General features: G+C 40.4%; 2 protein-coding genes across 3 annotated transcripts in view; one reads left to right on the forward strand and one right to left on the reverse strand.

Moving 5' to 3' along the window:
* The window catches only part of VEPH1 (ventricular zone expressed PH domain containing 1), a 228603-nt gene that overhangs the window by 160795 nt on the left and 48899 nt on the right, over positions 1-18909 (reverse strand). For both annotated transcript variants that reach the window (XM_080818061.1, XM_080818062.1), the window contains exon 5: positions 3111-3277. In XM_080818061.1, coding sequence (XP_080674187.1) covers positions 3111-3277 — 167 coding nt within the window. The remainder of the gene's footprint in view (positions 1-3110; positions 3278-18909) is intronic.
* PTX3 (pentraxin 3) lies at positions 11129-17204 on the forward strand (the record flags this gene model as incomplete). The annotated part of the gene is made up of 3 exons (XM_080818077.1): positions 11129-11258; positions 11711-12112; positions 15982-17204. The coding sequence occupies 3 exons, from the start codon at positions 11129-11131 to the stop codon at positions 16593-16595; spliced, it is 1146 nt and encodes a 381-aa protein (XP_080674203.1). The 3' UTR covers positions 16596-17204.

An 18909-nucleotide genomic window follows, 5' to 3' on the forward strand; every position in this document is an offset into this window, starting at 1 on the left:
CCCCTCCCCATTCCCCCATATCATCTGGTCCCCAGATTCTATCTGTGGTAGGCAGAATAATGACTCCCCAAAGATGTATATACACCCTAATCCCCAGAACCTGTGATGATGTTGCCTTGTGCGGCAAAAGGGACTTTGCAGGTATAATTAAGTTCAAGGTCTTGAGATGGAGAGAGAATCATGGATCATCTGGGTGGCACCAACAAGGGTCCTTAGAAGAGGGAGGAAAGAGGCTCAGAGTCAGAGAAGGAGATGTGATGAGAAAAGCAGAGGTGAGAGGGAGGCAGGACAGGAGCTGAGAAGTGCAGGCAGCCTCCAGAAGCTGGAAAAAGGCAAAGAAACAGATTTCTCCCCTAGTGCCTCCAGAAGGAGTGCAACCCTGCTGACCCCTTTGGGACTTCTGATCTCAAGAACTGGAGGATAATAAATTTGTGCTGTCTTAAATCAAGTTTGTGGTCATTTGTTTCAGCAGGGCTGGGAAACAAACACCCCACCCATTCTGCTCCTTTCACTCCAAGCCTCCACTTAGGTGATCCAGTGATCCCTCAACTCTATTCCTTGCCCAAACTCTACTACAGTTTTGCTCCAACTTTCTGTCCATAATTCTTTCCCAAACTGATTCCTCTACTTACACTCTGGTATTCATTCTCCAACTGCCTCTAGCCCCTGATTCTAGCTAGTACTTTGTTCTACATCTGTAATCTCTTCATTGTGACTGGTTTTTATTTTAGCTCTCCTTATTTCTCTAAATTGCTGCACTCATGCAGTCAGTTCCTAACCTTCCCTCCACACACAGTCCATAATAGAGGACCACCACTTCTCACCCCACCCTCATAGGCAGTGCCCTGCGGAGTCCCCGGTTGTCAAAGCTAAGTTCAGTTCCTGTCTCCAAGGTCCTTTACTTCTCCAGATCTTGATCCTGTTGAGTCACTTTTCACCCTTCGGAACCTCAACACCTTTCCCTGGTTCTCCATGGTCTCCAGGTTCTTTGGTCTCTTCTGGTCATTTATTCCTCCCTGAATTCAGCAACTTTTTATTGAAATCCTACTGTGTGTGCAGCACTATGTTAGGGAATGCATGTGAATATGCAGACACAGGTCCTATGTCCCTCAAAGAGTTTAGAGCACACTAGGAAAGACAGTCATGCAAAAATAATGACAATGTATTGCTCTAATGGCAAAAGCAAAAACACACATCAGGTGACATAGCTGCCCCAGTCCTCTGCCCAACCTCCCACCTAGCTACTCAAAGTGTGGTCTGAAGCAGCGGGAAAAGCATCACCTGAGAATCTGGAAAAAGGCAGAATCCAGGGCCCCTTCCCAAACCGACCCCTGTCTCCACCCCCTCAAGGCCCTTTGCCCCTGTGCTCCACCTGGACCCAAACCTCCCATTCTTCAGGGTCTAGCCCTGAGGCCCTTCCCACTGTGAATCTTCATGTTACCTATTTCTCCCCAAGGCAGAATTTATTGCCCCTCTTTCTGTTTGTACCATCTGTAGAACATTTATCACCCTGTTTTATTCTATTTCGTTTCATGAATGTTTACTGAGTGCTTTTGGGTACTATGCCAAGGTCTGGGATACAGAAGAAAAGAAGAAATGATTCCTTACCACCAGGTATTGGCAGCCTGTTGTGGTTAATTACACATATGACCATTTTTGCCTGCTTTTCTTTGAACAGTTTGAATGTTGACTTCAAATGTTCCAGTATTCACCTTAATGTTCACTCAGGAAATGAAACAGAGTTGCAACCATGATTGATAAAACTTTGGGCTGACCTTTAATCTTCACTTGAGCACATGTTTGGGTACCTTCTGTAACCCATTTCTACTTTCCCCTTCCTGGCAGTCTTTAGTCTCTATGTGAGTATCACTGGGGGTCAGCAGAAGCGCCAGGGGTACAGTGTGTGCCCTAAACAGAGAAGACCGGACTCTTGTTTGGATGTTGTGGGGCGGGGGGAGGTAGAAGAAGCATGGTGCCTTGAGAGCCCCTTGGACCTGTATGGAGTCCACAAGGAGAAAGCCTGCTGAAAATGGAACCCAAAATCAGAAATCAAATCTGAGAAATAGAAAATAGGAAAACTGTTCTATTTGTATTATTTGAGCTCCTGGATCAACCACCTCATCAGAAGGCATTTTACCACATCTAATTAGCTAATAAATTCCTTTTATTATTTAAATCAACACGGGTTGGGTGTTCTGTGACTGCTAATCACAATCATCCTAATTATTTCAATCTTTTATTTGATTCTAAAAAATCAGCAACTCACCTGCTACCTAGAAAACAAGGCTCTGCTGTCACTCCAGGCTGATTTCCCCATGCATAGGTCATTTCCTTGGCCTTTTCTGAGAAACCAGATTCCTGGACTGCATGGCCACACTCAACTTCAATTCAAGCTTTTCTGTCATAGTGACAGGTTTTACTTTTGTTCTGTTTTCAGTACTGTGCCTGTTATGGTTAATTTTATATGTCTACTTCACTGGATCATGGAGTGCCCACACGCCTGCTTGAACATTATTCTGCATGTGTTTGTTGAGGGTGTTTCCAGTTGAGACTGGCATTTAAATTGGCAGAATGAATAAAGCAGATTGCCCTTCCCAATGTGGTTGGGCCTCCTTGAAACTGCTGAGGGCCTGAGTATGAGTGGTTGAGATGGGACATTGGTCCACTCCTGCCTTAGACCGTGACTTATACCACCAGCCATCCGGTTCTGAAGCTTTCAGACTCTGACCAACGCTCATACCTTTGATTCTTCTGCTCCTCAGGCCTTTGGATTCAGACCGGAACTACACCACTCGTTCTCTTGGGCCCTCAGCTTACAAAGGTTGTACTGCAGGACTCCTCAGTCTCATAGTCACGTAAGCCAATCCCAATTGCTCACGATATATGTATCCTGGTTCTGTTTCTCTGGGGAACCATAACACAGTACCCAAACTCTGCTGTCACCTCCTCACTTACATGGTTCTAGAAAAAGTGAATGAGTGCTTTCATTTAAAGATGGGTGTGATGGGCACATGGGAGCGGAAACCTGAAGCACATATCCTGTTCTCATACCCAGAAACATGCCTCGTTGTGTGGACCATCAAATACGTGATGTGCTTTTGCTTTTTTACCTCTGGTTGCTTTCTCTTCACGGCTACATGCAAAAGCCGGAGAAGATGGTACTGTTCTGGTTGTTCCAGCTGAGACATCAAGGCCAGGAGTTCTGTCAGGTGTCTGTTGATTGGCTGAGGCTGCTTTTCATACACTGCGGGCAACACCCTCAACAGCATGGCATTGCCTGTTGAGGGAACAATACCGAGAATGGTGAGTTATTAGCTCACGGGCAGTGGAAACACATTTATTGTCAATGCAATAACCTTTGCACTTATTCGTTAAATAGTGAGGAGTGAGGGCCAAGTCTTCTGCTAAAAATAACACCATATCTTATTCTGAAAAATCACTAAAGTATGATTTAAATGGATTCCATACAAGGGAATATTTTATTTATTTATTATCTAATGAAAACTTTTCCTGAGTAAGGCACCATGGGGAAAGAGGAAAATTTGACAGTAACCAGACCACACCCTTAAGAAGGAAACTTCTGACAAAGAATTCCTGACGAGAAACAACATTTGGATGCTGTTTAAATGAAAACTAAGCAGTGCCATAAGTATGAAACCAAACCAAAAAAAGTGCAGAGGAATGTATCCACGTTCCTGAGAGATATGGGGGCATGATTAAGACAACTGACATATGGCAAATCTGCCTTATTTTTATGAGTAGTCAGAAAAGTAGCAATGCAAATTTAAATCCCCAATTTCTGTACTATTTCAAGGGAAGTTTAGACTCAGCTTGTTTGTCACACATGATTTGCCTCAAAGACATGTATGGACAACTGGATTTAAAACGGCAAAATCTCCAGAAAAGATATTGCATAAGCTACAGGGACTTATCTGCAAACGACATATGGGAAACATCTGCTTATCACTTTATGGTATGGATTTTTTCTCAAAAGCCTCTCAAGTACTTAAATGTCTCAGGAGAATTGGTTTCTAGGGATTTCTTGAAGAAAATTTTTTTGTGTGTCTATTTACTTTAAATTTGGCTTTGTATATAGAAGAAGGACACAGAAGGAATCAAATAAGCACCAGTGATTACACATATGTAGACCTCTCTCAAACAGAAGGAAAGTGTCCATATATAAAGGACATTTAGATATGAGAATTGGACAAAAGGCTATCATTTTCAGAATACCAATGACTAAAAATAGTAGAAGGGTGATTCTGGATCAACTTAAATGTATATGGGTGATGATTAATAATGAGAATTGCTTTTCCCACATGTGGTTCATAGAATTAATCTCCAGCAGGTTTCGGTCATATGCCCAAGGACTGCAAAGTACTAGAAATATTCAGGGTTTTCTTTTTTAAAACAAGTTGTGTCCACACACAACACATTGCTTTATCTGTTTTACTTCTCTTTTAACCAAGAGCTTTTCCTTAAACAACCAGGAATTTTAAATGTAATTCCCACTCTGTACAGGGTACAATGGATCTTAGAGCTTAATTATGTAGACACACTGACCAATCCCTAAAAAATTTCATGATAAGTAGCAGTCTCTTTGGAATCGAAGACAGGAAACTGGTATAAAGCTTTTGGTGTGATACTCATTAGACACCCTGAGAGTCTTGAAGGGAAAATCTCCAGATTAGTCATTTTCAGCTGACTTGAATTTTCATCAAATGATGCAAAAGTAAATGCACAAAATTTTTTTCTAAGTCAGAAACTGATGAAGACACTTCGATGTAGAAATTCTATAAATTCAGAGGCAAAAAGAGAAATCCTGTAAATTCCATTTATAAACTAACATTTTTTTAAAATTATGGAATATTTCAAGACATTAGGCAAATGAGGTAATAATATAAAGAAGAGGGTTGTGCCTACCGGCTAGCTTTGTCAAAAAACCTCGTGCCAAATGGCTTCCTATCCCACTCATTTCCTTTTCTCCCCAAGGGCAACCACCATCCTAAAGATGGTATTTATCATCTCCATGGATGTTTTTACTTCTTAGTTGCATGTGTCTATACCAACAAACATTTTATGGTGTTGTTTTGCATGCTTTAAAATTTTATATCAATAGTATTCATACTGTACAAATCTCTTTGGAACATTTAATTTTTTTTTTTTTTTTACATTCAACACTGTGTTGAAGTATTAGCTCCAAAAAGCTCTCCTTCACTTATTCTCACAGCTGTATGGTATTCTATTGTATAAACAGGCAATAATTTATTCATATACTCTATGGTTGAAAGACACTGCTATGATGATGATGATGCTTTTTACCAATAGCACTGCAATTTTTATACTTATTTCTTTGTTCATAAATGGAAGATCTTCCCTAGGGTATGGCCTCCGAGCTTAATCTCTTAGAAATCTCCTGGGTATCTTGTTAAACCATAGATATTGATTCAGCTGGTTCAGAGTTTGGGCTTGAGAATCTGAATTTCTAACAAGCTCTCAGGTGATGCTGATGGTCCCTGGGTCACATAATTAAGCAGAAAGCAGTGACTATGTCCCTGGGAGTTAAGTTTCTAGATCCTCCAAAATTTCTTTGCAGTGTGGTTGTATTAGTTTTCTAATCTGCCATAAGAAATTACCAAAAACTTAGTGGCCCAAATTCTTATCTTGTATTTCTATAGTTCAGAAGTCTGCTGTGAATCTCACTGGGCTAAAATCCAGGCATTGGAAGGCATGAGTTCCTTCGTGGAGGCTATAGAAGGGAATAGGTTTCCTTGACTTTTCTAGTTTCAAGAGACTACCAGCATTCCTTGGCGTTTCCTTCCTTCATCTTCCAAATCAGCAGCAGAGCGAGCACCTCTCTGACTCTCCTATCATCATACCTCTTCCTCTGATTCTCCCTTCTGCCTCTCTTTTCCACTTTTAAGAGCCCTTGTGATTACACTGGGCCCATGTGTATCATCTAGGATTATCTCCATATTTAATGTAGCAACCTTAATTTCAATTTCAACCTTAATTTTCAATGCAGTGAAATCACATGTCCACAGGTTGTGGGGATGAAAATGTGAACATTTGGGGGGGCATTATTCTGCCTACCATCATGACTATAATGACCTACACACCCACCGGCAACATGAGTGTTTCTGTTGTTCCTTATCTTTGCCAACATTTGGTCTTGACAGACGTCGGTTTTTGCCAGCCTGATGGAGTGTGAGCTGGCATCTCATTTTTTTGTTGTTTTCATCTTCATTTCCTTAACTGCATGTGCAGCTAAGCAACCTTTTAATATGTTTACAGGTCATTTCCCCTCTCATGATTTGACCATTCATATCTTTTGCCTATTTTCAGCTGGGATGTTTGTATTTTTTTTCTTGATTTGTAGAAGCTATTTATTTATTCTAGACACTAGTTTTTTTTTTTTTAATTCACTTCTAAAGTTGCAATGTCAATGTAGTTGATTTTTTTTAAAAAGTTTATTTATTTATTTGAGAGACAGAGTGTGAGAGTGGAGAGCTCAGAGGGAGAGCAGACTCACTGCCAAGCAGGAATCCCGATGTGGGACTCGATCCTGGGACTCCAGGATCATGACCTGAGCCGAAGGCAGTTGCTTAACCAACTGAGTCACCCAGGCATCCCTGTAGTTGATTTTTTAAAATTTCTTTACAGTTTATAATTTTTTTGTTATTAAGGTATCTTTCTCTAACCTAGGTTCATAAAAAATTTCCCTTTAAAGCATCATGGTTTTCTTTTTCATATTTGTCTTTAATCCACCTGGAATTTACTTTTGTACATGAGGAATGGATTTTTTGTGTGTATATAAATAATTGTCCTAGCATTTATCAAGTTGTCAGTTCTTTCTCTTCTAATTTTATAATACCTTCTTCACATGTAAGGTTTCTCATATGTCTGGGTCTGTTTCTGTGTATTTATCATACCTTTACCAATTATACATTTCGTAAATTGTAATAACTTAAAACAAATTATTATATCTCATGGGGCAAATTATCTTCTACTTCAAATTCTTCTTGGTTCCTTTATATAAATTTTACCATTACTTTGTCAACTTCCTTGAAAAACTATTTTTTTCTCCCATACTGAATGTACAGACTAATTTGGGATAATTGACGTCTTTGTGAAATTGAGTGTTCCCATTCAAAAACATATGTCCTTCCATCTATGCAGGGTTTTAAAGAATGTTTTTCAATAAAGTTTTGTGACATTAGCTGCATCTTATGTATCTTTTAATTAAAATGATTCCTAGGTATCTCATTTTTGTTGTTGCTATTGTAAATGGAAACTTTAAAAAATTGTATCATCAGTTGTCTGCTGGTATTAAGGAAGCAACTGATTTTTGTGTTGATCTTTCAGCCAGCAAAACTTGCTCAATTCTCCTATTAATAATCTGTCTTCAGCGTCTCATAGATTTTCTGTATATAGGCAATCAACTTATAATGATTGATGATAGCTTTGTTTCTCTTTTGCTGTTCTTATATCTTAATGCTTTTTTTTTTTTTTTTGATCCTACTTTACTGGCTAGAACCTCCAGTACTTCAGTGAAATAGAACTAGTGTCCAAGGTATCCTTTTGTTTTTACTGTTTTTAAGAAGTGTGTTTCTAAGGACTCATCATTATGTATGTATTTGGCTCTATCAATTTTGTTATTTATCAGTTTAAGTTTCTGTACATAAACGTTGAATTTTATTAAATGATTTTCTGCATCTATTGACATGATTATATAATTTCTCCTCTAAACTGTTCATGTAATAAATTAATTGATAACTCTAATTTTAACCAATCTTGCAGTCTTGGAGTAAAACTCAACTTGGTTGGTTGGTTATAATGTATTTTTATGCATATTGCCAAGTTTGTTTGGCTAATATTTTATTTAGAGCTTTTGCATCTATGTTCTTGAATGAAGCTGACCTTTTCTTATACTGTCCTTGTCTCTTTTTAGTATCATAGGTACTACACATATAGAAAGTATTTAGCACATTCCTACACACTTCATTCTTAGAAGCAGTTTGTATAAGAAGAGGATTATATGTTCCTTGAAAGTTTGGTAGAACTTGCTTATTAAAATTTCTGGACAATGTTCTATACATTTCATTATTTCAAACTTCATGTACTGTAAGTTTCTGTATGTTTTAGTAGGTGTTTTTTTGGGGGGGGAATTTGAGTAACCATTTATGACAGCAGTGAACTTAGTTATGAGAGAGGTATATTAAAATCTCCCCCATCATTATGGATTTGTCAGTTTCTCCTTATAATTTTGTCAGTCTTTAGCATATATTTTTTGAAACTATGTTACTAAATAATTCTAGTAAAGTGTTTATCATACTCTATCCTCTTCTCCCTTATAGTTATTTCCAATTGATATAACTGTTAACTATCTTAGCTTTTTTGAATTGCATTTGCTTGGTATATTCTTTTCCTGCTTTTTTCAAGTTTTTTACTTTGAGCATCTCTAGATTCTTATGTTTTATGGTGGCTCTTGTTAAGTGACCTATAGCTGGGGACTTTTAAAATATTCCTACTTGACATCTTGTGTCTCTTAACTGGAAAGTTTGTTTTATTAATAGTTATGATGATTATTGGTATATTTGGATTTTTTTTTACATTTTTTTAAAGATTTTATTTATTTACTTGGCAGAGAGAGATCACAAGTAGGCAGAGAGGCAGGCAGAGAGAGAGGGGGAAGCAGGCTCCCTGCTGAGCAGAGAACCCGATGTGGGACTCCATCCCAGGACCTGAGCCGAAGGCAGAGGCTTAACCCACTGAGCCACCCAGATCCCCCATGTTGTGTTCTTTATTCATCTTGTTTTGTCTATGTTTTTCCCCCTTCTTTACTGCTTTCTTTTGAAAAAGGTTTGTTTAATTCTAATTATTCTAGTAGAATAAGTCTAATTCTAATAATTCAAATTATTGTCTAATTATCTATTATCTAATTCTAATCTAAAAACTTTAATTCTAGTAATTCTAATAGAATAATTCTAAATATTCTAATCTAAAATTAATTCTAAGAATGTTCAAAAAGAACATTCTATTTCCTTTTGGTTTTCATGGCTGTCTTCAAAAAGATAAACATTCCAGAACTAACAAAGCAAAATTAATTTCTCTATCATCTTCCTGAGCAATGAAAGGACTTGAGAATACGTTACTAAAATTAAAGAGTACATTTTGGATGATTTTCTCAGATCCTTCTTCCAGTTCTTTAATATTCTCTTCAGCTTTGCCTATTTGCCATTTAATCCATTCCTTGAGGTTTTAAATTTTTTAATTAATTTTTTTATTTGTAGAAGTTACATACGATTCTTAAAAAAAAAAAAAATCTGCTTAGGGAGATCTGGGTGGCTCAGTTGGTTAAACTGCCTTCAGCTTAGAGTCCTGGGATCGAGCCCCATGTCTGGCTCCTTGCTTTGTGGGGAATCTGTTTCTCCCCTTCTTTCTGCCCTTCCCCTCTCCCCCTGCTCATGTTTATTCTCTCTGTCAAATAAATAAAATCTTTAAAAAATTAAAAATAAAATTTAAAAATCTGCCTCATTTTTTTTCTTTTGACAATGTCTTTTTTTCTTTGTTTGTGTTTCCAACTCCTTGTGTTGGAATTTTACAATTTTAAACACACTCATTTTCTAATTCCTACCTGATATTTTAAGTAAATGAAGTTCTCAGGAGAGGGGTACCTAATCCTTTTTCTGTATCTGCTGATTCTCACTTGTGGTGGGCTGTTTCCTCATATGTTCAAATATTTTTATTGTGAATTTGTTTTTACTGTGGTAGATAGTATACATTTGAATCTTGAACATGTGTGAGGGCAGACCCATGTCACAAACTCCTAGGGACCCTGCAGAGTTCAGTCAAAGACATGCTTACTTCCCACTTATTTGTGTTAGGACAGAGGGTGGGGCTATATCCACTGAAATCCAATATGTAACTCTCTGAGGGTCTGGCTTTAGGTGAGGTTCTCAATTCCAACTCCCACTCTGGCTTAAGCTTTGCTCCCACATGGTCATTAACACTTAGTTGTTACAGAACTGATAACCCTTATTTCCCTCTATGTCCCTCCAAGGAGTCCTAGCATCAGCTCTCAGGCTGATGGTTTTGGTTCTCCCCTCTATCATTGGGCCCTGGATACTTCCCTTACTTTATTGGTAGTTCATTTGAACACTTAAGGTTATCATTATAATGTATGCATTTCTAGGTGTTTTGTGCAGGAGAGTTTTCAGCTTATTATTTTGAAGGAAGCAGAAATCCCTAAATTTATTTTAAAAACGTGATCTTTGACTCTAAGCCTAGTGAAATAATACAATTTCTACATAACACCAGTTTACGAAAAGAAACATTCCTAAAATCAGCTTCTTCCTCTCCCCCAGCTCTTTCTTACTTTAGATTTACCAGTTTTGCTTTGTTGTCTCTCATTTTATATGTGTGTTTACAAAAGTAGAGTTGCAACTCCAGAAGGATTAAAGATGGAATAACTAGGAATGGACTTGGCTTCTAGAGCAATCAGAAATCTTACTCTAGGTTGGTTTATCTTGGAATCAGGGGAGTAACTTTCACAACTTAGACCTATAAACTGTGTACAAAAGAAAAGTGGGGGAAAGTTTTCTATACAGAAAGGGCTGTAAAACTGTAAAGGCACCACACAAAATGCTGAAATGATGATCTTGCTTTCATGCCTCTGTGCCTGCTGACTTATTTCTCCCCCTACCTCCCCTCCCTTCCCTTTCATCCCTCAGTGCTACCAATTCAAGTTACAACAGCTAATCCTCAGGGGGACAGTCTTAGCCCAGTTTCCCCACCTCTTTCCCCTCTGACCCTCCTCCAATTAATCTGACTGCAGTGTAAACCTTTGCGGTCTATGATTGTGCAACGTCCACGTTTCCCTCGCCCTCCCACCAGGCCCCCTCCCCTCCAAATTCAGGGGAACTCCCGTTACCGCGGTGCCACCGGCATTACTCATTCATCTCCATTCAGGCTTCCCCCAGCATTTATTAAGGGCTCTGGGCTCCTGCCTTTCACTCTCACTCTCCTCTGCTCCAACAACACCGCTCACTTGCGAGCTTCTCGCCTCGTCCCCTCGGGCCAGCTGTGGGAAGTGGCCGAAGAAAGAACTTTGTGTCTCTCTCCAGCAATGCATCTCCCTGTGATTCTGTTCTGCGCTCTCTGGTTTGCGGCGTTGGCGGAGACCTCGGATGATTATGAACTCATGTATGTGAATTTGGACAACGAAATAGACAATGGACTCCATCCCACTGAGGACCGTAAGTTCTTTTTAACTGTTTCTCTGCTAGCCCTAACTACATACCCACCTCTTTGGCTCTAAATAGTATACATATACTTCGTAGCCAAGGAAATGTGCTAAAAATTATAGCTTGTTTTGCAAAAGAAAGAAGCACTTTAGGAAAGGGGGAGGTTTCAAAAAGTTATTTCTGTCACAGATACATAACTGCTTGAACCGCATGAAATCGCCGATATTTGTCTGTTTTGAGCCGCATGAACGGCAATTTCACAGAGTTCCACTTAATATGTACCTGCGTGAATGGTCCCTGTCGCTGTCGAGATACTCACACGCTGTTTTTCCGAGGTGTCCTTAAAGGGAAGGGGGTGATGGGGATGGGCAGGAACTTGGGACCACCGAGGGAGGTCACCTTTGTACAAAGCGCACCCGAGGAAGCCCTGGGCGGCTCGGTAATGTGTGTGTCCCTCGTTCTAGCCACGCCGTGTGACTGCCGTCGGGAGCACACCGAGTGGGACAAGCTCTTCATCATGCTGGAGGACTCGCAGATGAGAGAGGGCATGCTGTTGCAGGCCACCGACGACGTCCTCCGGGGCGAGCTGCAGAGGCTGCGGGCGGAGCTGGGCCGCCTGGCCGGCAGCCTGGGGAGACCGTGCGCGCCTCCGGCCCCCGCGGAGGCCCGGCTGGCCCGGGCGCTGGACGAGCTGCTGCAGGCGAGCCGCGACGCTGGCCGCAGGCTGGCGCGCTTGGAGAGCGCGGGGACGCAGCGCCCGGAGGAGGCGGGGCGCGCCCTGGGCGCCGTGCTCGAGGAGCTGCGGCGGACGCGAGCCGACCTCCGCGCGGTGCAGGGCTGGGCAGCCGGGCGCTGGCTGCCAGCAGGTAAGGACGCCGGGCGGAGCGGCTCCCGCCCCCTCCCCCGCCCCTCCCCACAGCCCCCACACACCCTCGTCTTTGTCCTCGGAACGCGCGTGGCGGGAAGCCTGGTGGCGGTCCTCTAGGGGCAGCTTCAGTGGGGACACACACACCTCTGTTTCTCCATGCATGCTCACAGGCCTCACAAACACCGTACAAGGCGCGAAAACTGGCTTTAAAAAAGTATTCTCTAGGCTCTGGGAGCCGAGAAGAGAGCTATGGACATAGACATCACAATCTTGAAATAGACGTCAGGGGCCCCTGACTGACATCCGATCCGACCCGGCGGTGCAGGAGCTCTATTGGCCGGTTTTAACCGTGACCTCTCTAGCTGCCCGGCTTCCCTCCGTTTGGGATTTCCACTTCTTCTAATTTTAGCCTGTCTCTCTCTTTGGGGGAGCTCTGGTTCCCCGCGCTATTTCAGGGCCCAGCCTAATTCTTTTATCGACACGTTCCGATCCTGGGCCGGCCCCTCCTCCCCGCTGGTTCTGGCAAGAGACTTGAGACTGAACCCCATCTCCCGAAGGATTAGTGGAATTCCTAAGGGGTCCCCCAGGCCCCGGGGTCTGTGGAATTAGCCCGCTAGAGGGGAGGTCTGAGTATGTGAGGTTTGGACTGGGCGGGATCTACCGTGAAATGGTCTGCTGGAGGAGCAAATGGGTAACTCTCCTCCCCATGGCTTTGGGGGGTCAGGACCAAACAGGAGAGAGGCGGTTCAAACCAGATACAACTTGTTGAACTCCCCTGTAATATGAATGAATCTCCAGACACACGTGAAATAATACTTTTGAAATAATACATTTGAATAATACATTTGAAAGATTGTTAAACGAAATGAGACGATTTGGAGCCAAATGACCCTCCTTTAGAAGTCAAAATTTCTAAGAGGTAGTGGTGCAAAAAAATCTTTTGTGGGTTATATGCGAAAATCAGTGACTTGGTTAGAAAATATAACTTACACTGTTCCTGAGAATCTCATGAACAGAAAACAATTACAAACAGTGCCATCCCTCTTTATATTTACAATAAAGCAACTCATCTGTTGGGGTAGGAAGAAGAATTGTAAGCATGTGTGACAGCATGTTTCATTTAAAATTACAGAAACCATAGCAGAGTAACAGTCTTTCCTAAATATTTGCGGACTGTTTATCAGTACTGAGCATATTTTTTTGAATATTCAATATGGGTTCAGAGACCGAAAAAGCATAAAATCAAATATACAATAGATCTTCGGTGTAAGTGACAGAGACGAATTATAATCCTGTGGCTATTTTAATGGATGAAATTGTCTTGTCTTTGGCAAACTATGAGAAATGATTGCACATACAGTGTATCCCCCAAACTGAAGAATTAATGCTATTTTTCACTCTCACCTCTGTATACTAGTTAGAGCAGAGAGGGATGTATTTCTGAGTTCTGACATGTTAATTTCTTATTATATCCAATAGTATTTTTACCCACATGGTTTGATTTCTCCTTTTTGGTTTCCTGCCAGCTTGGTTCCTAAGGGATTCCTCATTATTCTGTTGTCCGCCTCCTAAGAACCTGGTTTTAATTTTGTTTGGTCTTTGATAATGTAATCAGAAAAACCTATTAGTTAAAAGCCATTTCATGCGAGAGTTTCTGACATTTTGAAGAGATATCAAGAGGCTCAATCACTGGTCCCCACCAAAAAAGCCACAAAAAGACTGTGAGCACAAAATTCCACTCCATGAACTCTCGTAGCTGTAGCCGGTGGAGCCTGCAGGGAAAGCTGGGTCTCTCAGAGGCAATCAAGGAATGCTTTGGAATGCAATCTTGACTGCCTGGGTTTATTTAAACAGGAAATCAGTTAATTGAACTGCAGTAGGCCCCCTCCTGAACACTACTTTACTGGGACATTACAGAGTATATCTCAAATGGTCATGCATATGGTGATCTTTTGTTCCACAATCTTTGTTTAATTTAATTAACACGCTAGGGGAAAAAAATATATCTACCAATTTCATTTGAAACAAGAAAGCCTCATTAAGAATGAATCTTAAAAGTCTTCAAAAATTCGAATTATTCAATGAAAAAGCAAATACCAAAATATGACAGGACCAATTTGTGCTTTAGTATTGTAGTTACTTTTATACGATTTTCTGAATCTCAGTATTTCTTTGACTGTTTGTAGGTCCACATCTGTTTAATTTTTTCGGACAGAGCCTCGCCCTCAATCACTTGCAGGCATTTAACTTAGTTTAACACCGTTTGCATGGATGTTTGGTGCCTTCAAGTTCTGTATGTTCACCAGCTAGTCTTTAAGGCTCTGGAACTTGCTTATCAGAACTATTTTATGATAAATCTTTAGTTTGTTATGAAGTGAATGCCTAGCCCTCATTTAGATTTTTTTTTTTTTTAATTCTTTTTCTGGTCTCTTATACACATAAAGTTATCTCAAAGCAGAGCTCATCTATGAAAGGTTTTAGCACATTTCCCAGAGACACCTAGAAGGTCTTCACTTCGGGATCTCTAGCTCCCTGACCGAGCATGTGACCTGGACTTTACTATTCTCCCATCGCGGTGTCTGAGCATCTCCTTCTAAGTGCTCTTCAACAGAAATATGTTCTCCACCAAGCCCCTTGGAAGAGTTCACTCTTCCTTAAAGGTTTTCTATTGCTGCCTAAATAGTATTTATAAGCATGTGGACAAAATAAGAGTTTTTAAGAATAGTAAAACAAACTGAATTCCATCTCTCCTAGCCAAATCAAGGGGTTCTTTTCCCATTAAGAAGCAATGCAGTGTGTTAGTGTTAGTTAAGGGTGTGGCCTCTGCAACCACAGTGCCCAAGTTCAAACCCCCAGTTTTACCATTTACCAGCTAGTAAGCAGAACCGAGTTACTTAGTGTTCTATGTCTTAGTTCTCTCATCTGTAGAAAGGGAATATTAAGACTATCTCTTAGGGTTGATAAGTAGGATTAAAACATTCAGAGTGATGAGAACAGTATCTGGTACATGGTGGGTGCCCAGTAAGAGTGAGTCATCATTGTTATATATTGTTGCCTTTCAAAGGTAGTTTTCTACAAACTTTGCAAGTTACAAGTATCTGGAACATATGGAGTATTAAAATTTCCACAATTGACAGTCCTAGAGTTTCATTTAAAAATGTATGTTGCCAGTGGGTAAATGGGTGAGCTAGGTCCATTGAATTTCATAGGTTTGTTTGTTTTATTCCGAAAGTTTGGTAAAGTCAAGAAGAGGGAAACAGGTCTGGCTCTAAGTTCTTGGAAATGACAGCGTCATTGTTTGAAGTTAACGCATAATGACCCAATATTTTTATTAAAAAAAAAAAAAAGTAGGGGCACCTGGGTGGCTCAGTGGGTTAAACCCTCTGCCTTCAGCTTGGGTCATGATCCCAGGGTCCTGGAATCAAGCCCCACATCGAGCCCCACATCGGGCACCCTGCTCAGCAGGGAGCCCGCTTCCTCCTCTTTTTCTCTCTCTCTCTGCCTACTTGTGATCTCTATCTGTCAAATAAATAAATAAAATCTTAAAAAAAAAAAGTAACAGAAAATAAGCTAATTGTGAGGGGAAGTGGTTTCCATTATTTTCTGAATTTGGACAATCTGGCTACCCTGCATGCCTTCTCCACTTAGATGCTTCATTGAGTAGGACTGATAATTGACTTTCTTTATTCCTGTTTTCTTTGCTCTACCAAGATCACACTTGAAGCTCCTCAAGTCATAATGGGATACAGCATATCATTTTCAGTTGTGGTCGTTAAAGTGCCTGTGCTAAAATACCTAAATGCCGGAATCATTTCTGAATGAATTTGTATTTTCTCTCATGTTCTTCTTACTTTCCTGCTCCTATAGGTTGTGAAACAGCAATTTTATTCCCAATGCGTTCCAAGAAGATTTTTGGAAGCGTGCATCCAGTGACACCAATGAAGCTTGAGTCCTTTAGTGCCTGCATTTGGGTCAAAGCCACAGATGTATTAAACAAAACCATCCTGTTTTCCTATGGCACAAAGAGAAACCCATATGAGATCCAGCTGTACCTCAGCTATCAGTCCATAGTGTTTGTGGTGGGTGGAGAGGAGAACACACTGATTGCTAATACTGTGATTTCCCTGGGAAAGTGGACCCATCTGTGCAGCACCTGGAATTCTGAGAAAGGGCGCACATCCTTGTGGGTACACGGTGAGCTGATGGCTACCACAGTCGAGATGGCCACAGGTCACATTGTTCCTGAGGGAGGAATCCTGCAAATTGGCCAAGAAAAGAATGGCTGCTGTGTGGGTGGTGGCTTTGATGAAACACTGGCCTTTTCTGGAAGACTCACAGGCTTCAATATCTGGAACCGTGTTCTCAGCAATGAAGAGATAAGAGAGACCGGCGGAGCAGAGTCTTGTCACATCCGGGGAAATGTTGTTGGGTGGGGAGTCACAGAGATTCAGCCACACGGAGGTGCTCAGTATGTCTCATAAGTGTTGTGAAACTCTACTTGAAGCCAAAGAAAGAAACTCACATTTTAAACATATGCCAGTTGGAACGGTCTAAAAACCTCAGTGCATATTAAGAACACTTTGGACTAATGAAGGAGAGAGTTGAGATCAATCTTTATTTATCTTGGCAAAATACTGAATAAACAGTTGAAGAGAAGACATTGGAGAATGCTTTTGGGGATACTGTTACTAGACTTTATGCCATGGTGCTTTGAGATTAATACTGTGTCTTTGTCAGATAAACTCTCAAATAATTAAAAGGACTGTATTGTTGAAAAGAAGGACAATTGTTTTACTTTTCTTTGGTTAATTTTGTTTTGGCCAGAGATAACTTTTATATTGGGAGAAAAATAAAATAACATTTGCTGTCCATTGTTCATTGTTCTTGGTATGTACCTTATTATTAAAAAATGATGATAAAAACATATTTATACTACAATGTGACTTAACAAATGCAAATGTAGTTTATGTGTTATAATCAAATGTCTCTTTTTTGAGAAGATAGTTATATAAGTTATATTGTAAAATGGTTTTGTATTAATTTTATTAAGACTATTTTTGTAAAACTCTACTGTAAATAAAATATTTTATAAAACTACTCCATGTCATCTAATTATAAATTTAAAAGATGCTTTGGAGCAAGACTACACTCTTAAAGTAGGAACTAGTTTTCAGATACTAATCTATTGTGTAAATAGTAATAATATTGTTAGAAACAAACTGTAGAGTTGATTTAAGCTTTGGCTTCCTATAAATCATGAGCAAGAAATCTGATCTTGGCTAAGTCAATTCATCTCTCTGGGTTTTAGTTTTATCAACTGAGAAATCAAGGAATTGAGGAGATATTGATCTGTAGGTCCCAATTTGATGTTTCTATGGCCATATGCAACATTCTGTCATATGTAACACAGAAACAAAATATCAGAGTTCCCCAAATATATATGACCAGGATTGTTCCTGGGGAGATCTAAGAATCTAGAAAAACAACAACTCCTGCCCTCAAAAAATACCCATTCTCTTACTCGTGCCTGAAGGAGAGACCAGTCAAGGTCCTTCAGCCTAGAGATGGGGAAGTACCTCTCAACCACACTACAGTACTCTCCTGTCAAGGCTAGGCAGGAGTAATAGAAGACTGCTGCTTCTGAATGTCAGCAGCAAATGTGGTAGAGCCACAGTGATGATGAGTCTGCCTATAGGGCCAGATCATCTCTGGTTTGTGAGGTTTGGGGAACAAGGCCAGGAGCAGTTATCAAACCACATTTTATAACTAGCTAGTTGAGTATCCTTAGACAGGTTACTTAACTCCTCTGGGTCTTCTCAGTAAAAGAAGCGACTTGATCTCTCAGTGCCTTTAGCAATAAAACGTCATGAATCTAGAAATCTTTGAGGATGTTCATGACATCAGTAGATCTCGATCCCATTTGTGAAGTCCACAAAATCAGGATGATTGATCTCTAAAAAGAGTGTTCACAGTTAGGAGGTCATAGGCCAGTCACTGGCCCATGGAGATTACAGGATTCAAGGTTGTCCTTGAAGGGCCATAGGTAAGTCCTTGTTTAGCCTTTATCTCTATGACCTGAATGCTTAAGTGGAAGGTGAAACACTGGACCCAATGTAAGCTGAGAGTTAGGCATGATTTCAATTTCCCCATCTCAGCACAAATTAGATTTGTTCAAAAGATCCAACATGATGCAGGCCAAAATACATGCAAACTCATAGGCTCACAGAGTTAAACATAAGGGCCTTTTTAATTTTTCTATGGGAATTACACATTTAGGGTAAAGAAGAAGCAAGTCGAAGGAAAGTAATTCTTGGGTTACTAAAGTAGAAGTTTCATCTGCTACAGCAGTAAATCCAGATAAGTGTTTCAAGGGACTTCTGATTGTTTCCTCATACCTATTTTCCCTCTTTTCCAAAGGAAGAGAATTCTGGTTTCAGTGGTTTTTATGCCCACTCAGAGCGAAGTCTAGATTTTCCAGCATCAGTTGCAGCTGTGTGTGGCCAGACGACTAATTGCTGGCTGATGTTGAAATCCTGAACATGATTCCCTTTCCCTTCCACTTGACTGGAATATGGTTGTGATGGCAGGAGTTTCAGCAACCACCTGAGATCACGAAATTCAGTGCAGCAATACAGAAGAAGCTTGGCTCTCCTGTGTTGTGAAGATGTTGCCATCCTGGGCTGCCTGTTCCTGCACTTCTCTAACATGGAGAAAACCACACTTCTGTCATTTTAAATCCACTACTGTTTGACCACCTAATCTGATCCAAGAGGACAATTTTTTTTTTAAATCAGA

This window comes from Martes martes (assembly GCF_963455335.1).
Source record: "Martes martes genome assembly, chromosome: 1".
NCBI lineage: Eukaryota > Metazoa > Chordata > Mammalia > Carnivora > Mustelidae > Martes > Martes martes.